The 24751-nt window shown below is 41.4% G+C and overlaps 2 protein-coding genes across 2 annotated transcripts in view; one reads left to right on the forward strand and one right to left on the reverse strand.

Moving 5' to 3' along the window:
- Window positions 1-21448, forward strand: usp14 (ubiquitin specific peptidase 14 (tRNA-guanine transglycosylase)). Its single transcript, XM_062022452.1, has 16 exons — window positions 1-158; window positions 878-1023; window positions 1106-1138; window positions 7827-7931; window positions 12958-13061; window positions 13160-13218; window positions 13341-13471; window positions 13530-13610; window positions 13678-13754; window positions 13829-13943; window positions 16592-16657; window positions 16737-16829; window positions 20426-20554; window positions 20616-20673; window positions 20743-20850; window positions 20920-21448. Exons 1-16 carry the CDS (start codon window positions 143-145, stop codon window positions 21066-21068), a joined length of 1470 nt encoding a protein of 489 aa, XP_061878436.1. The 5' UTR covers window positions 1-142; the 3' UTR covers window positions 21069-21448.
- Window positions 21424-24751, reverse strand: part of thoc1 (THO complex 1) — a 15276-nt gene continuing 11948 nt past the window's right edge. The window contains exons 16-22 of the mRNA XM_062023660.1: window positions 24615-24685; window positions 24438-24533; window positions 22600-22665; window positions 22451-22534; window positions 22242-22389; window positions 22080-22164; window positions 21424-21827 (exon numbers count right to left, since the gene is read on the reverse strand). Of these exons, the coding sequence (XP_061879644.1) occupies window positions 21550-21827; window positions 22080-22164; window positions 22242-22389; window positions 22451-22534; window positions 22600-22665; window positions 24438-24533; window positions 24615-24685 (828 nt within the window). The 3' untranslated portion in view covers window positions 21424-21549. The remainder of the gene's footprint in view (window positions 21828-22079; window positions 22165-22241; window positions 22390-22450; window positions 22535-22599; window positions 22666-24437; window positions 24534-24614; window positions 24686-24751) is intronic.

The following is a 24751-nucleotide window of genomic DNA, read 5'->3' on the forward strand; positions in this document are numbered from 1 at the left end:
TGGAGCTCATCGATAAGTTCCCAGCGTGTTGCTGCAGCGTCATTCTATTTGAATGAAGTTGACGCTAGTAACTACGAGCTAAGTCATTCGCGCCCCGGCAGACTGGAAACAGGAAGGAACACACAAGAACAGCTTGTCAAACATGCCGGTTTTTTCAGGTACGGGCTCGTCGTTAACGTGGCTTATTTATTGATGACTAAAAGTTTTGTGAGTTAACAATGCTCATGTTTAGTGCAATAACGCAATTTAGCATGTTAGCTTACTTAGCTTCGTGTGCAGGTAGCGAGCTAACGGTTGGGGCTTGTCGATAGGGGTTTTTATAGAAATAACAAACCCGAAATAAAAGCTTTTATATGCAATATAGTTGGCTGTTAACCTTGTAGTTGCGCTCAAAGTGACTATTTGAGTGGTCTACCTACGGTAACTGACAACCCTAGTAGCCTTTTAAGCTAACTCTGCTAATTTGGCTGACGGGTGGCACTGGCAGTATATTTCTTTTAAAGCGAAACAGACATGTTTTCATCACAGCAGTTTATTAATCACAGCATTACTTTAAATTATATCTTAAATTAATAACGTTCAATATTACAATTCAACTCTCTGGTCAACCGGTATCAATGCTATAAGCTAGCTAAAACCCGAGTTTACAGTTCTCGTAGTTCAATGTTTTTGTTTAAATAAAAACAGATACTAAGATGTCATATCAAAATGTGACTTTAATGTGTCAAAACAAGCCTCTACCTGCCACGCAGTAAATAAACAGTGCACTGTCAACCGCTAACGTTTCGCCTTAGCCAGGTAACGTAGCTAACTTTTTTTTCTGCTGTGTCATACAGTGTAGAAGAGCACTTGAGTTATTTGTGTTGTTATTTCCTAGTCAACGTGAAATGGGGCAAAGAGAAGTTTGATGCCGTGGAGCTGAACACAGAGGAGCCTCCCATGGTGTTCAAGGCTCAGCTCTTTGCCCTGACAGGAGTGCAGCCCGACAGGCAGAAGGTGATGGTGAAGGGAGGCACTCTCAAGGTGAAACACTTGGATGAGGAGAATATGATAATTTCTCTTAAATCAAAAGTAGGCTCAAACTCTCAATACATGTCTGTTGTAGGATGACGAGTGGGGAAACATAAAGCTGAAAAATGTAAGTGTTTAAGCAATCGGCAAAGGTTGAAATGAGGCAACTGGACTTTTCAATAGACGCTTAGACATTTATTTCCATCCATCCATCCATCCATCTTCTTCCGCTTATCAGAGGTCGGGTCGCGGGGGCAGCAGCTTAAGCAGGGAAGCCCAGACTTCCCTCTCCCCAGCCACTTCGTCCAGCTCCTCCCGGGGGATCCAGAGGCGTTCCCAGGCCAGCCGGGAGACATAGTCTTCCCAACGTGTCCTGGGTGTTCCCCGTGGCCTCCTACCGGTCGGACGTGCCCTAAACACCTCCCTAGGGAGGCGTTCGGGTGGCATCCTGACCAGATGCCCGAACCACCTCATCTGGCTCCTCTCGATGTGGAGGAGCAGCGGCTTTACTTTGAGCTCCGCCCGGATGGCAGAGCTTCTCACCCTATCTCTAAGGGAGAGCCCCGCCACCCGGCGGAGGAAACTCATTTCGGCCGCTTGTACCCGTGATCTTGTCCTTTCGGTCATAACCCAAAGCTCATGACCATAGGTGAGGATGGGAACGTAGATCGACCGGTAAATTGAGAGCTTTGCCTTCCGGCTCAGCTCCTTCTTCACCACAACGGATCGATACAGTGTCCGCATTACTGAAGACGCCGCACCGATCCGCCTGTCGATCTCACGATCCACTCTTCCCTCACTCGTGAACAAGACTCCGAGGTACTTGAACTCCTCCACTTGGGGCAGGGTCTCCTCCGCAACCCGGAGATGGCACTCCACCCATTTCCGGGCGAGAACCATTGATTCGGACTTGGAGGTGCTGATTCTCATCCCAGTCGCTTCACACTCAGCTGCGAACCGATCCAGCGAGAGCTGAAGATCCTGGCCAGATGAAGTCATCAGGACCACATCATCTGCAAAAAGCAGAGACCTAATCCTGCAGCCACCAAACCAGTTCCCCTCAACGCCTTGACTGCGCCTAGAAATTCTGTCCATAAAAGTTATGAACAGAATCGGTGACAAAGGGCAGCCTTGGCGGAGTCCAACCCTCACTGGAAACGTGTCCGACTTACTGCCGGCAGTGCGGACTAAACTCTGGCACTGATCATACAGGGAGCGGACCGCCACAATCAGACAGTCCGATACCCCATACTCTCTGAGCACTCCCCACAGGACTTCCCGAGGGACACGGTCGAATGCCTTCTCCAAGTCCACAAAACACATGTAGACTGGTTGGGCAAACTCCCATGCACCCTCAAGGACCCTGCCGAGAGTATAGAGCTGGTCCACAGTTCCACGACCAGGACGAAAACCACACTGTTCCTCCTGAATCCGAGGTTCGACTATCCGGCGTAGCCTCCTCTCCAGCACACCTGAATAGACCTTACCGGGAAGGCTGAGGAGTGTGATCCCACGATAGTTAGAACACACCCTCCGGTTCCCCTTCTTAAAGAGAGGAACCACCACCCCGGTCTGCCAATCCAGAGGTACCGCCCCCGATGGCCACGTGATGTTGCAGAGTCTTGTCAACCAAGACAGCCCCACAGCATCCAGAGCCTTAAGGAACTCCGGGCGGATCTCATCCACCCCCGGGGCCTTGCCACCGAGGAGCTTTTTAACTACCTCAGCAACCTCAGCCCCAGAAATAGGAGAGCCCACCACAGATTCCCCAGGCACTGCTTCCTCATAGGAAGACGTGTTGGTGGGATTGAGGAGGTCTTCGAAGTATTCCCTCCACCGATCCACAACATCCGCAGTCGAGGTCAGCATAACACCATCCTCACCGTACACGGTGTTGATAGTGCACTGCTTCCCCTTCCTGAGGCGGCGGATGGTGGTCCAGAATCGCTTCGAAGCCGTCTGGAAGTCGTTTTCCATGGCTTCCCCGAACTCCTCCCATGTCCGAGTTTTTGCCTCCGCGACCGCTGAAGCCGCACACCGCTTGGCCTGTCTGTACCTGTCCGCTGCCTCAGGAGTCCTATGAGCCAAAAGAACCCGATAGGACTCCTTCTTCAGCTTGACGGCATCCCTCACCGCCGGTGTCCACCAACGGGTTCTAGGATTACCGCCGCGACAGGCACCAACTACCTTGCGGCCACAGCTCCAATCAGCCGCCTCGACAATAGAGGTGCAGAACATAGTCCATTCGGACTCAATGTCCAGCACCTCCCTCGTGACATGTTCAAAGTTCTTCCGGAGGTGGGAATTGAAACTCTCTGACAGGAGACTGCCAGACGTTCCCAGCAAACCCTCACAATGCGTTTGGGCCTGCCAGGTCTGTCCGGCATCCTCCCCCAGCATCGCAGCCAACTCACCACCAGGTGGTGATCGGTAGAAAGCTCCGCCCCTCTCTTCACCCGAGTGTCCAAAACATGAGGCCGCAAATCAGACGACACAACTACAAAGTCGATCATGGAACTGCGGCCTAGGGTGTCCTGGTGCCAAGTGCACATATGGACACCCTTATGTTTGAACATGGTGTTTGTTATGGACAATCTGTGACGGGCACAAAAGTCCAATAACAAAACACCGCTCTGGTTCAGATCCGGGCAGCCATTCTTCCCAATCACGCCTCTCCAGGTTTCACTGTCGCTGCCAACATGAGCGTTGAAGTCCCCCAGTAGAACAAGGGAATCACCCGGGGGAGCACTCTCAAGTACTCCCTCGAGTGAATCCAAAAAGGGTGGGTACTCTGAGCTGCGGTTTGGCGCGTAAGCGCAAACCACAGTCAGGACCCGTTCCCCCACCCGAAGGCGGAGGGAAGCTACCCTCTCGTCCACCGGGTTGAACTCCAACATGCAGGCTCTGAGCCGGGGGGCAACAAGAATTGCCACCCCAGCCCGTCGCCTCTCACTGCCGGCAACGCCAGAGTAGAAGAGAGTCCAGCTACCTCTCGAGAGAACTCGTTCCAGAGCCCTTGCTGTGCGTCGAAGTTCCGACTATGTCTAGTCGGAACTTCTCAACCTCGCGCACTAGCTCAGGCTCCTTCCCCCCCCAGCGAGGTGACGTTCCACGTCCCAAGAGCTAGCTTCTGTAGCCGAGGATCGGACCGCCAAGTGCCCTGCCTACGGCTTCCGCCCAGCTCACATCGCACCCGACCTCTATGACCCCTGCTATGGGTGGTGAGCCCATTGGAGGGGGAACCCACGTTGCCTCTTCGGGCTGTGCCCGGCCGGGCCCCATGGGGACTGGCCCGGCCACCAGGCGCTCGCCATCGTGCCCCACCTCTGGGCCTGGCTCCAGAGGGGGGCCCCGGTGACCTGCGTCCGGGCGAGGGAAATCTGGGTCCATAGTTTTTATTTCTCATTGAGGTCTTCGAGCTGCTCTTTGTCTGATCCCTCACCTAGGACCAGTTTGTCTTGGGAGACCCTACCAGGGGGCATAAATCCCCCAGACAACATAGCTCCCAGGATCATTGGGACACGCAAACTCCTCTACCACGGTAAGGTGGCAGCTAAGAGAGGAGTAGACATTTATTTAAAAGGCTTATTTATTTCTGTGTTTTAGATGTTGTCTTCCAAAATGGATCAGGTGGGTGTGGCCCAAGATGGCTGCTTAAAGAAAAAAATATTGCATAGCGTTAAGTCGTTTGCCCAGGGAGTGGCAAAATGGGCAAGATCATCTTTTTTGGGAGAGATGACAGGTGACGACATACACCACCACCTTTGTTTAGCGAGGGCCTCGCAGTCTGAAGCCACTGCTCTCGGTTGTTTTAGGGTTGTTAGGTTTTATCATGTCTTATTTAGAGATATGAGTGAAACTCTACACCTACATTTTAGAACAGAAGATTAAAGGTGAAACGTCTTAAGCAAACAAGAGTCCAGATGCCTCAATTTAGCTTTTTACTCATTAACATGACCTGAATGACTAAGAATCCATACATAGATGTATTCAAGTACTTCAGTGTGAGACTACAACTCCTGACCAAAATGATGGAATCGCCAGACTTTGAGGATGTTCAAAGTAATTTTGTAGGGGAAAAAGTATAGTCTATAGTCATTTCAAATGGCAATTTTTCTGTCTTTAAGAAACACTAATAGAAATCCAGACAATAAATGGTTGTACTCTGTAAGAGTTTAATTTTTAGATCAAGCAGAGTGAATAACATTCACTGTATGAATGGTGATCTGACATGAATCTCAATACATGGGTTATGATGCGATTCACTAACAATACTTTTTAAAATGTTGCGATTCGATGCAGATGGAAGCTTTGCATGGTGAAAATGTATCATGTCAGAACAATGTCATGTGTTTATTTTTTAAATACACACATACAAAACAGGTGGTTCCTTTATTAATTGTTAGCAAATAGTAGAACAATCAACTTCAAGTTGTTGCAATCCATAAACTTAAAGAAAAGATGTGTGAGTTAAGGAAAAAATACATATTATGATCAGAGCTGTAAATACATTTTCCTCTAAGTTTAGTTGTATTTTTTTCTTTGCTCTACATTGTTAAATGTTAGTGTCACATTTGATCAAAAGACTGAAGGGTTGTGATATTCCCAAACGAACCAAATCTATTGACTGGCTCATTAACATACACAATAGGTTTGTTTTTATTTGACGAATGACAGTGATGAAACATTTAAATCTCAACCAAGGCAGAAACAGTGGCTGCTTTGCACAGAGTGGGTGCGCGTCTCCTCTCTGCTCTGACGAGAATGGAATGCACTTCATTATTATGGCACTTAAAAGTACCATGAATGTGTTTTCAGTGCAAGCTTTTTAAGAGCAGACGTCCAGTAGACGCAGGAATGACTATGAGGAAAGGCTCAGAGCAACACCGCTTGTACGAGGACATGAGTGATACATGCTTTCATGTCTCCAAACATCCAAAAAAGTTGCTAGATTTGTCGCCAGTTGCATTTTGAGAATGAAAGTCACTAAAAGGAGTTGGAAAGATACAACTTTAGCGAGAAAGTTGCCAAGTTGGCAACACTGCTCTGAGGTGTATGTGCAAAATAAAGACGCAAAGACCTGCCTTAGGTTGCTTCTGATTGGTTTACACTGCGTGGTGCCTTCCGTGCTTGGCTAGATTTAGGCACAATAATTCAGGATTGGTCTGCGATTCATTCCTTTGGGAAGTAAATCAGAATTACTGTCTGTCATGTTGCTCTCTCATTATCAGTCGCAAACGACAACGGTACTCGTTATACGTCATCACTGAAGCCCTGCAAGATTATAAGGGCCATATTTTGTAACAGGACTTTGACCGATCCATGTTACATATAGATTGATCCATAGGCTCGCAAAACGACATATTCATATCTCTGAAGTTAAAATTGGTTATTGGTTTGTACCGATTTAATTTTTACACCCCTCGGAATCACCCTTTACATTTTCATTTCTAAAGCTAACACATGCATCAGATTAAATCTTTTCATTAGTCTGCAGTTAAAAAGGAGTATCCACACCAGAATCATGGTTCCAACATGATTGATGTCAATTGAAACAAAGGAGAGCATTATCACACTTCTTCAAGAAGGTAAATCATCACGCAATATAGCAAAAGATGTTGATTGTTCACAGTCAGCTGTGTCTAAAATCTGGGGGCTGGTGCAAGTACAAAAATGGGAAAGTTGTAAAAGGCAAGCATACTGGTACCCCAAGGAAAACATCAAAGCAACAAGACATACAACTTAAATCAATATGTCTTGAAAACATAAAATGCACAGCAACACAAATTAAGAACAAATGGACAGAAACAGGAGTCGCCGTCTGTGACCCAACTGTGACTGTATTTAAATACAGAAAAGCTAAACAAAAGCTGTCTAACATCTAAAGAGAAAAAAAACAATGTTCCAATAGTCTAAGGAAAAGCAGTCGTTGAATATTGATGACTGGATGAAAGTCATATTCAGTGATCAATAGCATTGGGCAAGGTGATGATGCTGGAACTTTTGTTTGGTGCCATTCCAATGAGATTTATGAAAATGATTACCGGAAGAAAACATGCACATTTCCACAGTCATTGATAATATGGGGCTGTGTGTCAAGTAATGGCACTGGGGAGATGGTTGTCATTACATCTTCAATAAATACACAAGTTTACATTTACATTTTGGACAATTTTCTAATTCCATCGATGGAAAGGATGACATAATTTTTCAAGATGATAATGTATTTTGCCATACACTGTAGAGCAAGAATTTAAAAAACTTTCCTTGAAGAAAGATACAATAAAGTCAATGTCATGGCCTGCAAATAGTCTGAATCTCAATCTGTGGTGAAAATTGAAGACAATGGTCCATGACAAGACTCTTTAACCTGCAAAGCTGATGATTTGACAACAGCAATCAGAGAAAGATTGATACTGTAAGTACTATTTGTCACTGGTTAAGTCCATGCATCAGAGACTGCACGCTGTTATAAAAGCCAAAGGTAGTGCAACAAAATAGCGGTATGTTTTAGTCTTTTTTTTTTTTTAAAGTAATTGCTTATTTTCCCTCAGAATTGTGTGATTACATAAGTTTTTACTCTGCTGGATCTAAAAATAAAACTGTTACTGACTACCAAAATGTATTTCCTTATTTAATTTAGTGTTTCTTCAGGCCAGAAAGTTGCCATTTGTAATTTGATATTATGTCTTATCTGATTTTTTTCTACCAAAATAAACAACTAAATGAACAACTTCCCCGTCTTGTGATTCCATCATTTTTGCCAGGAGTTGTACTGCTGTGACATCTCCTGTTGCTGACTGTCTCTTTTTTAGGGAATGACTCTGCTGATGATGGGATCAGCTGAGGCTCTGCCTGAAGAACCTGCGGTCAGGCCCATGTTTGTAGAAGACATGACTGAAGAGCAGCTGGCCTCTGCCGTGAGTACCTGAATGTCCAATAATGTTGTTATACTATTTTTTTATTAAATCTCACAGGTCCTGTAATAGTGTAGAGTATTTGAAAAGTGTCCAAAATCTAGCCTTATTGCTGGACTTTATGTAGTTTAAAAGTGATTTATAGTTAGCCCAACTGGGAATGTGCTGTCTTACGTGTTTGTAGCTATAATGCTAATAAGCTGTGTGTTTGTCTCCAAGAGACATTATTGTGCACTTTATCTATTTTTCTATACACACTGTAAATCTGCATTTGTCCAAAGTAATAGACACTAATATCACATACAACAATGTAACATTAAGGATTGGGACAGGAGTACATACAGTACATGTTTGCAATGCTGACATAGTTATTTGAGCTACAACATTTTAAAAGCAATATTATTTTAGATTAGCTAATTTGATGATCAAAATGGTCAAACTAACAGCTCTAACATCTTTTTTAAGAAATGTTGCAAAGTTGCTTTTTTCGCTGTTCCTTCTTAACCAGGGGTGTCCAAATTTTGGCCATTATGGCCTGCAGCTTAATTTTTGTTGGCCCCCAGGGAATGTTGTATACATACAATTTTACATTAAGCATTATTAAAGGGGTCCTATTATGCAAAACCAACTTTTCTTACCAATTGATTGGTACCTGTTTTTGTGCATTTGGGATCTGCATAAGTCCCGAAAATTAGAACTCAAGCATGAAGGAGATATTTTTAAAACAATCTTGCATTCCTTCACACTTCCTCCAAATTTGTCCAACTTGTGATGTTTTTCCCATTGCTAACGTCAGCAGATATCTCCATATATTATTATGGCAAGCCTAATGTTAATGTTGTAATTATATTTATTACTACAAACATGAATTTTTAGGTGTAAAGAATTATGCTGGCACATCCACTGTTTCAAGTCTTTAAGGTGACAATGTAAACATCAATTTTAATAAGTGTAAAACAAATCAGTTCAATTCAATTTCACTTTATTTCGAACATGCATATGATACAATGTAATGCATCACATATTTCCAGTTGTTTTATTACAGCACATCTGAAAAGGAGTAGGAAGAAGCTGATCTTATTTTTAATCCTACCGCTTTTCATACCATAGCAAATTTTCCCATTTCCTTGTTCTCTGTAACAGAACAGTGAATAAATAAATAATATACAATAGTAAGTAAACAAATATTAAATACATAAATAATCTTTATCTAAAAAAAAAAAAGGTTCAAGATGTTCATAATTATTATTCTGTGTACTTTGTGAACACTTGTAGTTTGAACCGTCTCTTAAACTGAATCATATTGGTGCTTTGTTTGATTTCTTTGATTAATCCATTCCATAATTTTATTCCGCATACGGATATGCTAAAGGTTTTAAGTGTTGTACGAGCATACAAATGTTTTAAATTAGATTTTCCTCTAAGTTTATATTTCTTCTCCTTTGTTGAGAATAATTGTTGTACATTCTTGGGTAGCAGGTTATAGTTTGCTTTGTACATAATTTTAGCTGTCTGCAAATGCTCCAAATCGTTGAATTTCAATATTTGTGATTCAATAAATAAAGGGTTTGTACTCTATGTCCAACATAGAAACTGGAAATTGTGATGTATCATGTTGTATGCTTGCATGTTCGAAATACTCAAACATTATGTATTATTCTAATTGATCTTTTTTGTAACACCATTAGTGAATGAAGCTCACATTTGTAGTTTTTTCCCCATATTTCTACACAATAACTCAGATATGGTAACATGAGCGAGCAGTAAAGAATATGAAGTGATTTTTGGTCCAGAACTTGTTTTGCTTTATTCATTATTGACATATTTCTCGCTACTTTATGTTGTATATTTTTTACATGAGGTTTCCAGTTATTCCAGTTATTAATTCAGTTATTACACCACATTTTTTTTTCTTTTACCCTTTCAATGTCTGCTCCGTCTATTTGTATTTGTTTGACTTGCCCTTCTATTGTTACCAAATAGCATTATTTTAGTTTTACTGAGATGTTTTTGTCAAACCATCTTTAATTTGTTAATTTCTTCTGTTATTTGTATTAGCTTTTGTGTTCTCTCCTGAACAAAATGCAGTTGTATCATCTGCAAATATTAACTTTAAGTCCTTTGTAACTTTGCAAATGTCGTTTATATAAAGATTGAACAATTTTGGCCCAAGTATTGATCCCTGAGGTACGCCACAAAATATTTTCAGCTCTGTAGAAGTGTGTTCGCCTATCTTCACAAATTGCTTCCTGTTGGCTGGGTAGCTTCTAACCCAGTTCAAGACCAACCCTCTGATTCCATACATTTCTAATTTGTTTATTAAGATGCTGTGATTAATTGTGTCAAATGCTTTTGTTAAATTCATAAACACTGCAGCAGCACATTTTTTTGCAATCTATTGCATTGGTGATCTCTTCCGTTATTTCGATTAATGCCATTGTTGTTGAGATGGCTTTGTATCCGTATTGGTTGTCTGTGAGTGTTTTGTCTTTATTTATGATTTTGTCTAATATGTTAAACAGTTTTTCAATAATTTAGGAAATTGTGGAAGTAGAGAAACAGGTCTGTAGTTTGTAAAGTGGTGTTTGTCACCAGTCTAATGAATTGGTATGACTTTTGCTATTTTCATTTTATCTGGGAATTTGCCTGTTTGAAATGATAAGTTGTTGATATAGATAGATAGTACTTTATTGATTCCTTCAGGAGAGTTCCCTCAGGAAAATTAAAATTCCAGCAGCAGTGTACAGAATTGAGATCTAATTTCACAAGTAAAAAGTAAATCATAAATAATGGGGGTATATGTTATTGTTTTGCATCGCCTGTCATCCTAGTACCCCCTCCTCCCCAGAGAGGAGTTGTACAGTCTGATGGCGTGTGGGACAAAATAGTTTTTGAGTCTATTAGTCCTGCACTTGGGATGAACAGGCTCCTCTGGCTACTGATAACGCTATGCAGAGGGTGACTGGCATCATCCATGATGCTCACTAGTTTTTCTGCCACAGTCACCAGTGAGTCCAGTTTTATTCTGATCGTAGAGCCGGCCCGCCTGATCAGTTTCTCCAGTCTGGAGCTGTCCTTAGATGTACCCCCCCCCCCCCCCCCCCAGAACACTACGATGTATAACAGAACACTGGCAACCACAGACTGGTAGTACATCCACAAGAGTTTTTTGCAAATGTTGAAGAAGTACAGCCTACTCTGTGTTAACTCCGTGTTAACAGTCCAGTCCAGCTTGTTGTCCACCCACAACCCAAGGTACTTGAATGAGTCCACGGTCTATACCTCGACTCCCTTGATCACAATAGGTTGTGACCTTGGACTCGACCTCCCAAAGTCAATGACCAGCTCCTTGGTCTTTGACGGATATGTTAAAGGTTCTCAAATCTCTTCAATAACCTTTATCGTTTCCATAACAATTACGTATCAATCAGTTGAGGTCTTGGATTTAGTTTTTTTCACAATATTGATTATTTCCTCTTTTTTCACTCTTTCAAGGAACATAGAGTTGGGGTTCCTATCTATGGTGTCATTCATGTCCTCAACTGACTCCGGATCTGGAATCTTTTCCTCCAGATTTGGTCCAATGTTCAATAAGTACTTATTGAAGCTTTCAACTACTCCGTTCATATTGTCATTTTTTACATTTCCATCTGAGAAGTATTTAGGATAGTCCTTTTTAGCACCATTTATAATAATGCTATTTATTATTAAACTATTGCAAACAAAAGACTGGCTTTGAAGTGTAATTAAAGGACCCTTTCAACTTATTTGTAATGTGTTATAAAAAGCAAAGGTCTTTGCTAAAACAGTGGCGAGCGTTAGAAGAAGCATTCATGTATTATACATTACCATAATCAAGGACAGACAGAAATGTAGCAAAACAAGTTTCTTTCCACCCTGGAAGGATACGATTAACGATTAACACAAAAATAAGCCTCTACTGCCTGATTTACGAAAGGTTTGCATGCACTAAAACACGTGCAAACTTAATTCAAAACAAGTACATACACTATAAACTTGTTTTGAATTGTCTGTCATTGGATTCTTTAAAAAGTGGGGAGGGTTGTAACAATTTTTTTTTTAAACCGAGATTTTATTTTTAGACCGTATTGCCAAGACCTCGCAAATCATCTGAAGTGGCAGATTTAGTGACTTCTAACAACTTTGAGGGCTAGAAAGTATAATTGTGAATTGAGACTCCTGTGGAAGAGAGTTTTCTATGTGATTAGGTAATTGAACAAAGAACTAGAGGCAATAAAATCTGTCATCTGTTTTATGAGAAGTTTTCATTTTACTCTGTGGGAGTTTCATACCTAAGTTATTGTCAGAATGACGTAATGTCTTTCCAGAATTTTGAAGGGTTGTTTTGGTAGTCAATACATCGTCGTGGCTTGGTGGGTAGAGCGGCAGTGTCAGCAACCTGAGGGTTCCTGATTCAATCCCCATCTTCCGCCATCCTAGTCACGTCCGTTGTGTTCTTGAGCAAGACATTTGGGGCTCCCACCATAAGTGTGTGAATGTGGAAACAGTCTCAAAGCGCTTTTAGTACCTTGAAGGTAAAAAAGGGCTATAAAAGCATAAACCATAATCACCCTAAGAAAAAATAATATTGAAATATATTCAGCAGCTTAGCTTATGTGGATTTACACTGAAGTGTTTTTTAGCATGTTTATAAAAAAATAAAATAAATAGAATAAAGAAAAGTGAATGTTACCGTGGCGTAAAAAGTTAGGACACCTCTGCTGTAAACCAAGCTGTGAAGTGAAGCGTTTGTCAGGTTCATCTAGCTAAGGTTTGTCACAGGTGATAGTCTATAAGGTTTGTCACAGGTGATAGTCTATGAGCAAGGAGCTTTTTCATTTCATCACATCCTGAAAAGGCCTTTTCTACCAAAAATGTAATTTGCCTATTCAGAGACCTTTATTGCATCTCACGGGGTTTCCAACGGTGCTTGAAATCTGTGAAAGTACTACAATTTTGGGCTAAGTCTACTTTCTATTAAGACATTAATGAACTTGTCATTTGTTAGATGGAGCTTCCTTGCGGTCTGACCAACCTGGGCAACACATGCTACATGAACGCCACAGTGCAGTGTCTGCGCTCTGTACCTGAGCTCAAGACAGCGCTCAGAAAGTAAGCACATGTCAACAAGCGCTACTTTAGCACACTGCTAAGCTAGTCTATGTTGATGTCCGTGCATGATCTAGTTGACTGTCGCTGCGTCTCTACAGGTATTCAGGTGCACTGCGGTCCTCAGGTGCCAGCGCACCGTCACAGTACATCACAGCAGGTGGGTATACAATACATTATATTTGTAGTTGGTATCCGATGAAAGAGTGCCATTAAGTGAAACACTTTTGGACAACACAAAGTGTCTAAAGTCAAGGAGCTGGCTGATGTTTGAATTTTCAGCTCTGCGAGATTTATACGAGACCATGGAAAAGACCTCCTCCAGTCTGCCTCCCATCATCTTGCTGCAGTTCCTCCACATGGCCTTTCCACAGTTTGCAGAGAAGGGAGATCAGGGACAGTACATGCAACAGGTTAGCAAGTAATATATTAAATGGCATCTCCATCTTGTTGACTTACCCCTGTTGTCAGGATGCTAACGAGTGCTGGCTGGAAATGATGAGAGTCCTTCAGCAGAAGCTGGAGCCAATAGAAGCCGAGACTCCAATGGAGGTACAACACATTGTAGCTTCACAATATTCTTCTTCTTCTTAACTACATCATGCCTTGTAATGCTCAGACCGAGTCCGAGGGCGCTTCCGCCTCTTCCAAGAAGAACTTCATCGACCAATACTTTGGTGTAGAATTTGAAACAACGTATCCTTTCTGCAGCGTCAGGTCCTCATTTAAAACTTTCCACTTCGTGTTTTCTTTCCTCAAGTTGTGCTTAGTATGAAATGCACAGAGTCTGAGGAGGAGGAGCCAATAAAAGGCAAGGAGAGTCAACTTCAACTCAGCTGCTTCATCAATCAAGAAGTCAAGTATCTCGCCACGGGGCTAAGGCTGGTATGTACCCGGTGTACCTGAATGCATCACCACCCTAACTGATAAATCATCTATTCCAGGATTCATTTAAAAAGCGTTCTCCATGCATAGCCTTAATTTACATCCAAATCGCATTATCTATTCCGATTCTAAATTGATGCCAATATTATCATTATCATTTTAACTGTCAAATAATGCACTCTATTTTAATTCCATTTCAAATTCATCATATTTTAAAATACAATTTTGGACTTTTGAAATAAAATGGTGCACATGTTTTAAAATTATTATAATTAAATGATAAATAAATGGGTTATACTTGTATAGCGCTTTTCTACCTTCAAAGTACTCAAAGCGCTTTGACAGTATTTCCACATTCACCCATTCACACACACATTCACACACTGATGGCGGGAGCTGCCATGCAAGGCGCTAACCAGCACCCATCAGGAGCAAGGGGGAAGTGTCTTGCCCAAGGACACAACGGACGTGACTAGGATGGTAGAAGGTGGGGATTGAACCCCAGTAACCAGCAACCCACCGATTGCTGGCACAGCCACTATATCAACTTCGCCACGCCGCTGTAGTATGTTCCTATTTAAATTTTGATAAAATAGCAAAGCAAACAAAAGCTGAAACATTTGTTCCTATTGACAACAAAGGTGTCATATAAAATACTATTTTTAATCAATAATTAATACAATAAGAAATTATCTGTTTCTGGGTTAAACTGCAGCCATTTAGTCTGGTGCTTAAAGGCCTACTGAAACCCACTACTACCGACCACGCAGTCTGATAGTTTATATATCAATGATGAAATCTTAACATTATAACACATGCCAATACGGCTGGGTTAACTTATAAAGTGACATTTTAAATTTGCCGCTAAACTTCCGGTTCGAAACGCCTCTGAGGATGACGTATGCGCGTGACGTAGCCCGGCGAACACGGGTATGCCTTCCACATTGAAGCCAATACGAAAAAGCTCTGTTTTCATTTCATAATTCCACAGTATTCTGGACATCTGTGTTCGTGAATCTGTTGCAATCATGTTCATTGCATTATGGAGAAGGAAGCTGAGCAAGCAAAGAAGAAAGTTGTCGGTGCGAAATGGACGTATTTTTCGAACGTAGTCAGCAACAACAGTACACAGCCGGCGCTTCTTTGTTTACATTCCCGAAAGATGCAGTCAAGATGGAAGAACTCGGATAACAGAGACTCTAACCAGGAGGACTTTTGACTTCGATACACAGACGCCTGTAGAGAACTGGGACAACACAGACTCTTACCAGGATTACTTTGATTTGGATGACAAAGACGCAGACGTGCTACTGTGAGTATGCAGCTTTGGCTTCTAAACATTTGATCGCTTGACCGTATGTGCGCAACTTTTTTTTGCGTATGTATGTAACTTTTTAAAAATATATAAGCTTTATGAACCTTGGGTTAGGTGAACGGTCTTTTGGGCTGAGTGATTGTGTGTGTTGATCAGGTGTTTGAATTGTATTGGCGTGTTCTATGGAGCTAGGAGCTAGCATAGGAGCTAGGAGCTAGCATAACAAACACGCAGGTGTTTTTATGCAGGATTAATTTGTGGCATATTAAATATAAGCCTGGTTGTGTTGTGGCTAATAGAGTATATATATATTTCTTGTGTTTATTTACTGTTGTAGTCATTCCCAGCTGAATATCAGGTACCGTGAGTATGCAGCCTTGGCTGCTAAACATTTGATAACTTGACCGTACGTGCGCGTCACGTACGTAACTTTTTAAAAATATATAAGCTTTATGAACCTTGGGTTAGGTGAACGGTCTTTTGGGCTGAGTGATTGTGTGTGTTGATCAGGTGTTTGAATTGTATTGGCGTGTTCTATGGAGCTAGGAGCTAGCAGAGGAGCTAGGAGCTAGCGTAACAAACACGCAGGTGTTTTTATGCAGGATTAATTTGTGGCATATTAAATATAAGCCTGGTTGTGTTGTGGCTAACAGAGTATATATATGTCTTGTGTTTATTTACTGTTGTAGTCATTCCCAGCTGAATATCAGGTCACCCCCGGCTCTCACAGCATCTTCCCTATCTGAATAGCTTCAACTCCCCACTAGTCCTTCACTTGCACTTTACTCATCCACAAATCTTTCATCCTCGCTCAAATTAATGGGGAAATTGTCGCTTTCTCGGTCCGAATCTCTCTCACTTCATGCGGCCATCATTGTAAACAATAGGGAACTTTGCGTATATGTTCAACTGACTACATCACGCTACTTCCGGTAGGGGCAAGCCTTTTTTTTATCAGATACCAAAAGTTGCAATCTTTATCGTCGTTGTTCTATACTAAATCCTTTCAGCAAAAATATGGCAATATCGCGAAATGATCAAGTATGACACATAGAATAGATCTGCTATCCCCGTTTAAATAAAAACAATTCATTTCAGTAGGCCTTTAAGTGTGTTATTGTAAAAAGTAGTAAACCACTGTCACTTTTAAACCTGAGAAGTAAATAATTTTTCATATTCAACTGTGCATCCCGGACAGAAAGTAACTTCCTGTTCTATAGTTGTCATCACCCAAAAGGGACAATTACATTGTCTTTGTCTAAATCATGTACGGTATTTGTGTTGCATGACGATCTGGTTACCAAAGTAACACTTTTTTTCTTCTCCTCTTCAGAGACTTCAGGAAGAAATCACAAAAATGTCCACAAGCTTGGACAGAAATGCTCTTTACATCAAATCTGTAAGTGGCATAAACAACTTTTAAAGACCATCTTAAACTTTCAAAAGAACTAACTGAACTTTTTTTCTTCTACTGCCAGTCAAAGCTGAGTCGTCTTCCTGCCTACTTGACTGTGCAGATGGTTCGTTTTTACTACAAAGAGAAAGAGTCCGTCAATGCCAAAGTCCTCAAGGTTTGCCTCTTGCCTTGCTCTTTCAACCCTTGTGCACCCGTAGGGCCCAAAACTGGCATTGCATTTGTTCCTTATATTAGGACTCTTCCGTTTGAATGTTAGCGGTCTGAAATGTTCACAAGCTATTAAAAAAAAATTGCAATGTTAGAATAGGATATATTAAACATTAAGTATATGCACTTTCTTTTGTGAACTATTTTGACCCCATTGATTCTCACCTAAGCTGCTATTTTTAACAGACTGTAATCCTAGTATTTTACTACACTTTTTTCATAAGAAACACATTCATCTTATTCTTTACGATTGGAAAAAACAAGAAAATATTGGTTTGGTGTAATTGCATTCCTTAACCACCAGATGGTGCCAGGAAAACCATGAGCATAATTCTGAGCTTTGATAAGCTCAAATGAGTTAAACTGCCATCAAACTGCTGCAATGCAATGAAAATCCATCCACTTTCTACCGCTTGTCCCGTTAGGGGTCGCGGGGGTACTGGAGCCTATCTCAGCTGCATTTGGGCGGAAGGCGGGGTACACCCTGGACAAGTCGCCACCTCATCACAGGGCCAACACAGATAGAGACAACATTCACACTCACATTTGGATCCATCTTATATACAATGGCCAGTGTTGGTCATCTTCCCTTAAAGTAATTAGTTAGTTACACATTCTCCCAAAAAGTAATTTAATTTTTAACTCAGTTACCTCATTTTAGGAGTAAAGTAACTGTTATTTTTCATTGTGTTATTTTATATGCATTCGATAATATCTTTAATGTCAAAGATGTTCATATTAACTGATTGAAGGATAAAAACTCTTCATACTTTATTTTAGAACAGGCTTTTATCTGAACTCAATAGATTGCAGTGTGCCATATAATATACATATAGATAAAAAAAAACATTAAATATTGAAAGTACAAAACCCAATATGGTACCAAACATGTTAAGACACAGAGGAACATTTGGCCTTTGAGTAGTGCAATTAATATATGTACACCAAAATACAGCCTGAAAAAACTTCTGATACAACCAACCGTAACCAAGTTTTGGGCAAAGAAATGACATGCATTCAAGTAAAATTTTTTAAAACATTCCTGGAAAACATTCTGACAAATGGCATACGCGTACCAGGGCTGCAACTAACAACTAATTTGATAATCGATTAATCTGTCGATTATTACTTAGATTAACAATCGGGTAAAAGAGACAAACTACATTTCTATCCTTTCCAGTATTTTATTGAAAGAAAACGGCACACTGGCACCATGTTCTTTCAACTTGCCAAAAAAAACAAGGCAAATGTTACAAAAATGTTTTTTTTTTTTTTAATAAAGTGCACCATTGTCATGCACAATAGCAACAATTTTGCTTGGGGAGTTTCCAAACCTGGCTACTACCTATTCCAACCATTCTGAAATGGTGGATGCTGAATGTCTTTCCTCTAGACATGGTCGTAAGGCAGATTGACTTCATGTTCCATTTGTCTCCAATGTAATGGCATGTATTGCCAAGGTGGCTACACTTGTCCACACGTCAGTAGTGAGAGCAAGTTTGCTCTGGGTGGCTTTTATGTCAGTCTACACTGCTTGGAATGTCTGCTCGTACTTCCTCGCCATCACAGTGGTAAAATGGGTCCTCGAGGGAAGAGTGTAACCAGGGTTGAGGACGTGAATCATTTTTCTAAAACCTTCATCCTCCACCATTGACAGTGGCCTCATGTCAGTTAGCAACATATTCAGGATAGCATCAGTCAATGCAGCCGCTTGCTGTGGTGTGCACACCTTCCTTTGTACCAAGTCACTAATGCTGGCTTGTTTCTTTCTGAAATGAGATAAACCATTTAATGAACATACATAGTAGCATCATTTACATGTAACTCAATACATACTTAGTTGATTTAATTAATAATTTCTGACGTAAAAGGCAAATACGCCACCACATTAAAAAAAGCTAAATGGACATTGGGGATGCAGCATACACTAATAATAACACAGAAATGTAACTCATCAGAACTGATCAGATATTGTACACGTTTCTGTTGTGAATAATAAAAGATTCATTTTAGGCTGCCTCTGAATAATAACATGAAATATTCCAGCACCTTCATAACGTTTAGTTATACTAAAGCGTCACTCAAATCTAAATATATTTATATAGCTTTATTAGGCCCGGCTACATTGATCCATTATGAAACCAACCTGAGATATTTCTGGCCGTTACGTTTATTTCGAAATTGGTAACCATGCATTTTCTCTCTCAAAACGGAATCAAATCTGCTGGAGACACATTATCGGCCCAGTGTTGCAACAAAGGGATAACGTTAACGTTACTCACAAAACAGGGAGCAGGTGGGTATAAGGGGTTTTGTCCAAGGACACAACAACAACAGCAGCGACAAAGATTGCAGAAGCGGGAAACAAACCTGAAAGTTGCTGCTTGGTTGGTAGAATATACATTCACATAAGTAGTTGATGTCATTCCATCTTAGTAATCGGCTAGACCAGTGTTTTTCAGTGTGCCGCGGCACACTAGTGTGCCGTGAGATACAGTCTGGTGTGCCGTGGGAGATTATCTAATTTCACCTATTTGGAGTAAAAATATGTTTTGCAAACCAGTAATTATAGTCTCTAAATGATGTGTTGTTGTTGAGTAGTAGCAGGTAGCTAATTGCTTTGTAGATGTCGGGAACATGATTTGTGGTGATCACAATAGGCGGGAGGCAGCGTGCAGGTAAAAAGGTGTCTAATGCCGTACCGAGGATGTCGTTGTAGCTTGTACAGCCCTTTGAGACACTTGTGATTTAGGGCTATATAAATAAACATTGATTGATTGATTGATAATGCTTAAACCAAAAATAAACAAAAGGTGAGTGCCACTAAGAAAAGGCATTGAAGCTTAGGGAAGGCTATACAGAACCAAACTAAAATTGAACTGGCTACAAAGTAAACAAAAACAGAATGCTGGACGACAGCAAAGACTTACTGTGGAGCAAAGACAATGTACATCCGAACATGACATGACAATCAACAATGTCCTCACAAAGAAGGATAAAAACAACTGAAATATTCTTGATTGCTAAAACAAAGTAAATGCGGGAAATATCGCTCAAAGGAAGACATGAAACTGCTACAGGAAAATACCAACAAAACAGGATAAGTCATCAAATAGGAGCGCTGGACAAGAAGTAAAACACTACACACAGGAAAAGAGCAAAAAAGTTCAAATAAGTCAGGGTGTGATGTGACAGGTGGTGACAGTACAACTACTTTGAGACAAGAGCTATAGTGATGCATGCTGGGTTATGCTTTAAAGTCATATCCAACAATTGCGAGAACAACTTTTTATTGTCAATATTGGCTACTGAGTTTCATTTTTTTTAATGTTTTCTGCTGGTGGTGTGCCTTAGAATTTTTTCAATGAAAAAAATGTGCCTTGGCTCAGAAAATGTTGAAAAGCACTGGGCTAGACTGTGTAAAATACATTGGAAAGTTAGCACCCTCTAGGCATCTGTAAATGTAAATGCAAACAGCCTCTTAAGCTTGTACAAGGGTTCATCCGCAAGGATCTTGGTATGACGACGTTGTTTGTGTTCCAGGATGTGAAGTTCCCCCTTCTGCTGGACGTGTACGAGCTGTGTACTGCCGAGGTGCAGGAGAGTATGCTGGCTGTCAGGTCAAAGTTTAAGGAGATGGAGGACAAGAAGTTGGAGAAGCAGCAACAGAAGGTGAGGACATGAACGCCATCATTTTAAGTCTACGTTTCTTCACACCTTGTCCTTCAAACAGCTGACAAAGAAAACTACAGTCAAAGAAGTCAAGTATGAACCTTTTTCTTTCCCTGATGGTAAGTGAAACATGTTAGTGAGCATGTGCAGCACGTGTTGCATTTTATTAAGATTATTGGCTGGCACAGATGTTGGCTCCAACAACAGCGGTTACTACGACCTTCAGGCAGTGCTGACACATCAAGGTCGCTCCAGCTCGTCAGGTCATTACGTGGGTTGGGTGAAGAGGAAAGAAGGTCAGTGCTTTGCTCCTTTTGACACGTCCGTTCTTTAACGTTGTCCTTAAAGCTTCTGATTGGTTACAGACGAGTGGGTGAAGTTTGACGATGACAAAGTGAGCGTGGTTTCTCCAGAGGACATCCTCAGACTGTCTGGTGGCGGTGACTGGCACATAGCGTACGTTCTGCTCTACGGCCCGCGGCGGCTGGAAATATTGGAGGTGGAGGAACAATAGCGTCTGGCTGGCCAGGAGGGGGCGACAAACAACAAATTGTCATCTGCATTCATGTCACCTCCACTTCCTGTAAACTAAAATAGTGAGCTTAAAAACATGGACTGGATGAAAGAGCAGGTGTTTTCTACACATTGTCTATTTTTAAAGCCTTTGACTTGGTGCTTGTCATGGCTTTGCCTTTTGCTCACGTCCTCTCCTGCTCTTCAACTTCTCTGCCAAATACAAGTCTTACTGTGTAAAAATGTAATGGTTCACTTTGTTTCTCTGAGCAGTAACACTCATCTCTACTCTGTTGTAAGTTATTTAAGACTGATGATGGCTTTTCATAAGTGCTGAAAATAAAACCAAAATATGCCCTTATGTAGCAAAACCTTTAATCAGTCAGCTTGGAAACTAAACACTTTCTACACTCAACTCTCACTCCATACAAAAACATGTTTTGGCCTGACACCACACTTAAAAAAAAAAAAGTTTCAAGTTCTCAGGCCTCACTGAGGCCATCCGCCATCTTGCAGAAGCCAGCAGCGTTGAGGGCCACTACCAAGTTTTCTACAGTGGCCTGAGCCCCTTCACGGTCCTGCCAGGTGACCAGCAGCAGTTTGGCTTGGATGTCCACATCGTCGCTCTCAGCCTCAATCTCACGCAGCTCGGCTGCCCTCATGTCCAAGTGAGAGGACAGCATCTTCCAGCGTGCGCCCATTTTGGACGCAATGTCATCCATCTGCTGGTTGCTCACTAGTTTACTAGGCATGCTTGGACCTGCACAGAAAATATTTAAAGGGCAATGTAATGATTATTAGTTTGGTTATGACCTCGTCTCACAAACACTATTAATTAGTTGTAGTAAATGTTACTAATATAAAAATATATTTACACACTTTTACATGATTTTTCTGAAAGTCATAATGCAGTTATTGTAGGGTTATTGAAAAATTTGTAATATCAATAAAATACATAGCTTAAAATATTTAAGTTAAAATAATAAATCCAATAATGTGTTATTTGACTCACTGTCGTTGTTGTCTTTGAGCAGATTGTCTCCATTTTCATCATCGTCATCTTCACCAGTTTTAATCTCCTCAGAAGGAATGTCCTTCTGTGTAGCAAAACAGGCAAAAAGGTGACATGAGCATTGAGTTTCTGACTGCCAGGTGTGATGTGAGCGCCCCTTACTGGTAGCTCCTTGGCCAGCTTGCTGACCATACTGTCCAAGTACTCTGCCAGGCTGTTGAACTTCTGGTTGGTGGGCTGAAAAAAGTGAGGACTTCTTCTGGACAGCAGCCTCAGCGCTCGCCAGCCGTAGTTTGGATTCCGAACAACTCTGCAACCCAAAGACCTCGTTAGGAAAAGTGGAAAAAGAAAAAAAAGAGAGCAGATCTTACTTGTACTCCTCTTCCACCATGTTGACAGGGTCGGCCTGCTCGATGGCCACAGCAAAGAACTCATCAAGTGAAGGCATGAACTCCCTGCATCAACATCATCATCAAAAAATATTTATCCTACATCACCTCACACCTTTTTCTTTTTCTACCTGTTCTCTGACTTGCAGGCATCAAGATTGTCCAAGTTGAGGTTCCACAGGCGAGTCAGTTCATCACTGAAAAATTACACATTGAGTCACTTAACTTTTTTTGTGCAGGTTGGAAGTTATGGATAACTGGTGAAAGGAGCTTTTGCATCAATTACATCAGTGGTCCCCAAACTTTTTGTAGCTGCGGACCGGTCAACGCTTGAAAATTTGTCCCACGGACCGGGGGGGGGGGGGGGGGGGGGGATTTTTTTTGTCATAAAGAAATACAATCATGTGTGCTTACGGACTGTATCCCTGCAGACTGTATTGATCTATATTGACATATGATGTAGGAACCATAAATATTAATAACAGAAAGAAACAACCCTTTTGTGCGAATGGGGAAGGTTTTTTGGGTTGGTGCACTAATTGTAAGTGTATATTGTGTTTTTTATGTTGATTTAATTTTTTTTTAAAAGAGAAGACTTTTTTATTTTTATTTTGTTTTACATTTCTTGTGTGGCCCGGTACCAATCGATCCACGGCCCGGTGGTTGGGGACCACTGAACTACATGACACATATACATGTGTGTGAGCAACCTTACCATGGACTTTGTGTATTAATTTGAGTCACATGGTTAATTTCAATTATGCACAATGGCGTTCATCATTAATAACTGGCAAGGGGAGCAAATGTATTCATTACATCGCATGTTTAGGTTGTGTGTGTTTGTGCATTGGATGACTGTGTGTATTACTTTGAGTCACTATTATTTTGCAGAGCAGCAGTTAACTGTCAGGAGGAGTGCACGCATTAGTTACGCGACACACCTGCATATGCTGGTGTGTGATGTGTCCAAGGGCTTGGATTTTGTGGCCATTTTGTGTGATACTGTTTATTTCTAATATGCAAGGTGGCAATTATTAATAACTGGTGGGCGGAGTCACTTTCTTTCAAAAGCGAGTGAACCGTAGAACTTCAACTGAGGATTATTTTGAGCCCTTCCGTTTGTGTTTGGTAGCAGTTATCGTTAATAACCGGCAGGAGGAGCAATCGCAACAATTTCATGACGCGCCCACGTTTCTCGTGCAAGTTGGCGATTATCAATAACTGGTCAGAGGAGAGATTGCTACAAATATATGACATATCTACTTTGTACTGACGCATGTGCGAGTGAGCTGTGGATTATTTTGAGTGAATTTCTATAATCAAAAGTGGTTAGTAATAAAATGCTGGGCGGAGTAATGACATGAATCATGTGGTGTGTGTCAGAGTGCATCATGGACTTTCATTTTTTTGGGAACTATTTACCTCAATTGTGCTTGTGGTGATAATCCTGAATTAACTATTAACTGGCAAGAGGAGCTATTGCTATAAATATATGACATATCTACTTTGTGCTCGCATATTTGCTGGCGTTCAGACTTTGACTGTGTGGATTATTTGCCATTCTGTGTTTTCTATAATAAAAGGTGGTGGATATCATTAACATATGGGAGGAGGAATTACATGAATCATGTCATAGGTCTGTGTTGGAGAGTGTGTCATTGACTTAACATTCGTTGTTTATGTCTACTTACTTCAATTGTGCCGGATGGTAATACAAATGAACAAATTATTAACTGGCGAGAGGAGTGACCGCTGTAAATACGTGACACATCTACATCGTACTCACGTGTGTGACCGAGCTCAGGCTTGGACTGTGTGGATTATTTTGAGTAATTTTGTGTATTTCTATATTGAAATGCGGTGATTATCATCAATATACTGGGAGGAGCGATCGCATGAGGTATACTCAAGCATTACAGTACGGTCCAATAATCCAGATTTTAGGTGCCGAGTGAGAGTTCATCCTTACTTCCCCATGAAGATCTTTCTGTCGGGTCCTTTTCCCAGGAAGTCTTCTGGAGCCGCTCGCTTCCTGGTGGGCCTTTTAGGTTTGTCATCAGTTGGCCTGACGTGAAACAAGCAAGTAGAGAAAATGTTGGCGAGGACATCAAACACAAAATATGGAGAAGACGGCGCTTTATTGTACCGTTCTCTCACAAAACTTGGACAGCCTTCATTTTTCCAAGCGTTCCAGTTGTCTTCAGTGTTGAGGATGTGCTGTCAGGAATGAAGCCTCACTGTTAATTATTGTTAATCACCAGTATTTCCAAGATGGTGACTCAC

Source organism: Entelurus aequoreus, linkage group LG16 (assembly GCF_033978785.1).
Source record: "Entelurus aequoreus isolate RoL-2023_Sb linkage group LG16, RoL_Eaeq_v1.1, whole genome shotgun sequence".
NCBI classification, from domain to species: Eukaryota; Metazoa; Chordata; class Actinopteri; order Syngnathiformes; family Syngnathidae; genus Entelurus; species Entelurus aequoreus.

Excerpts from the sequence above, each read along its gene's own strand:
- usp14 (XM_062022452.1), top strand. Across the intron at positions 13,944-16,591 it reads TCGCCACGGGGCTAAGGCTG|AGACTTCAGGAAGAAATCAC; the intron begins GTATGTACCCGG and ends TCTCCTCTTCAG. Across the intron at positions 20,674-20,742 it reads ACCTTTTTCTTTCCCTGATG|ATGTTGGCTCCAACAACAGC; the intron begins GTAAGTGAAACA and ends TGGCTGGCACAG.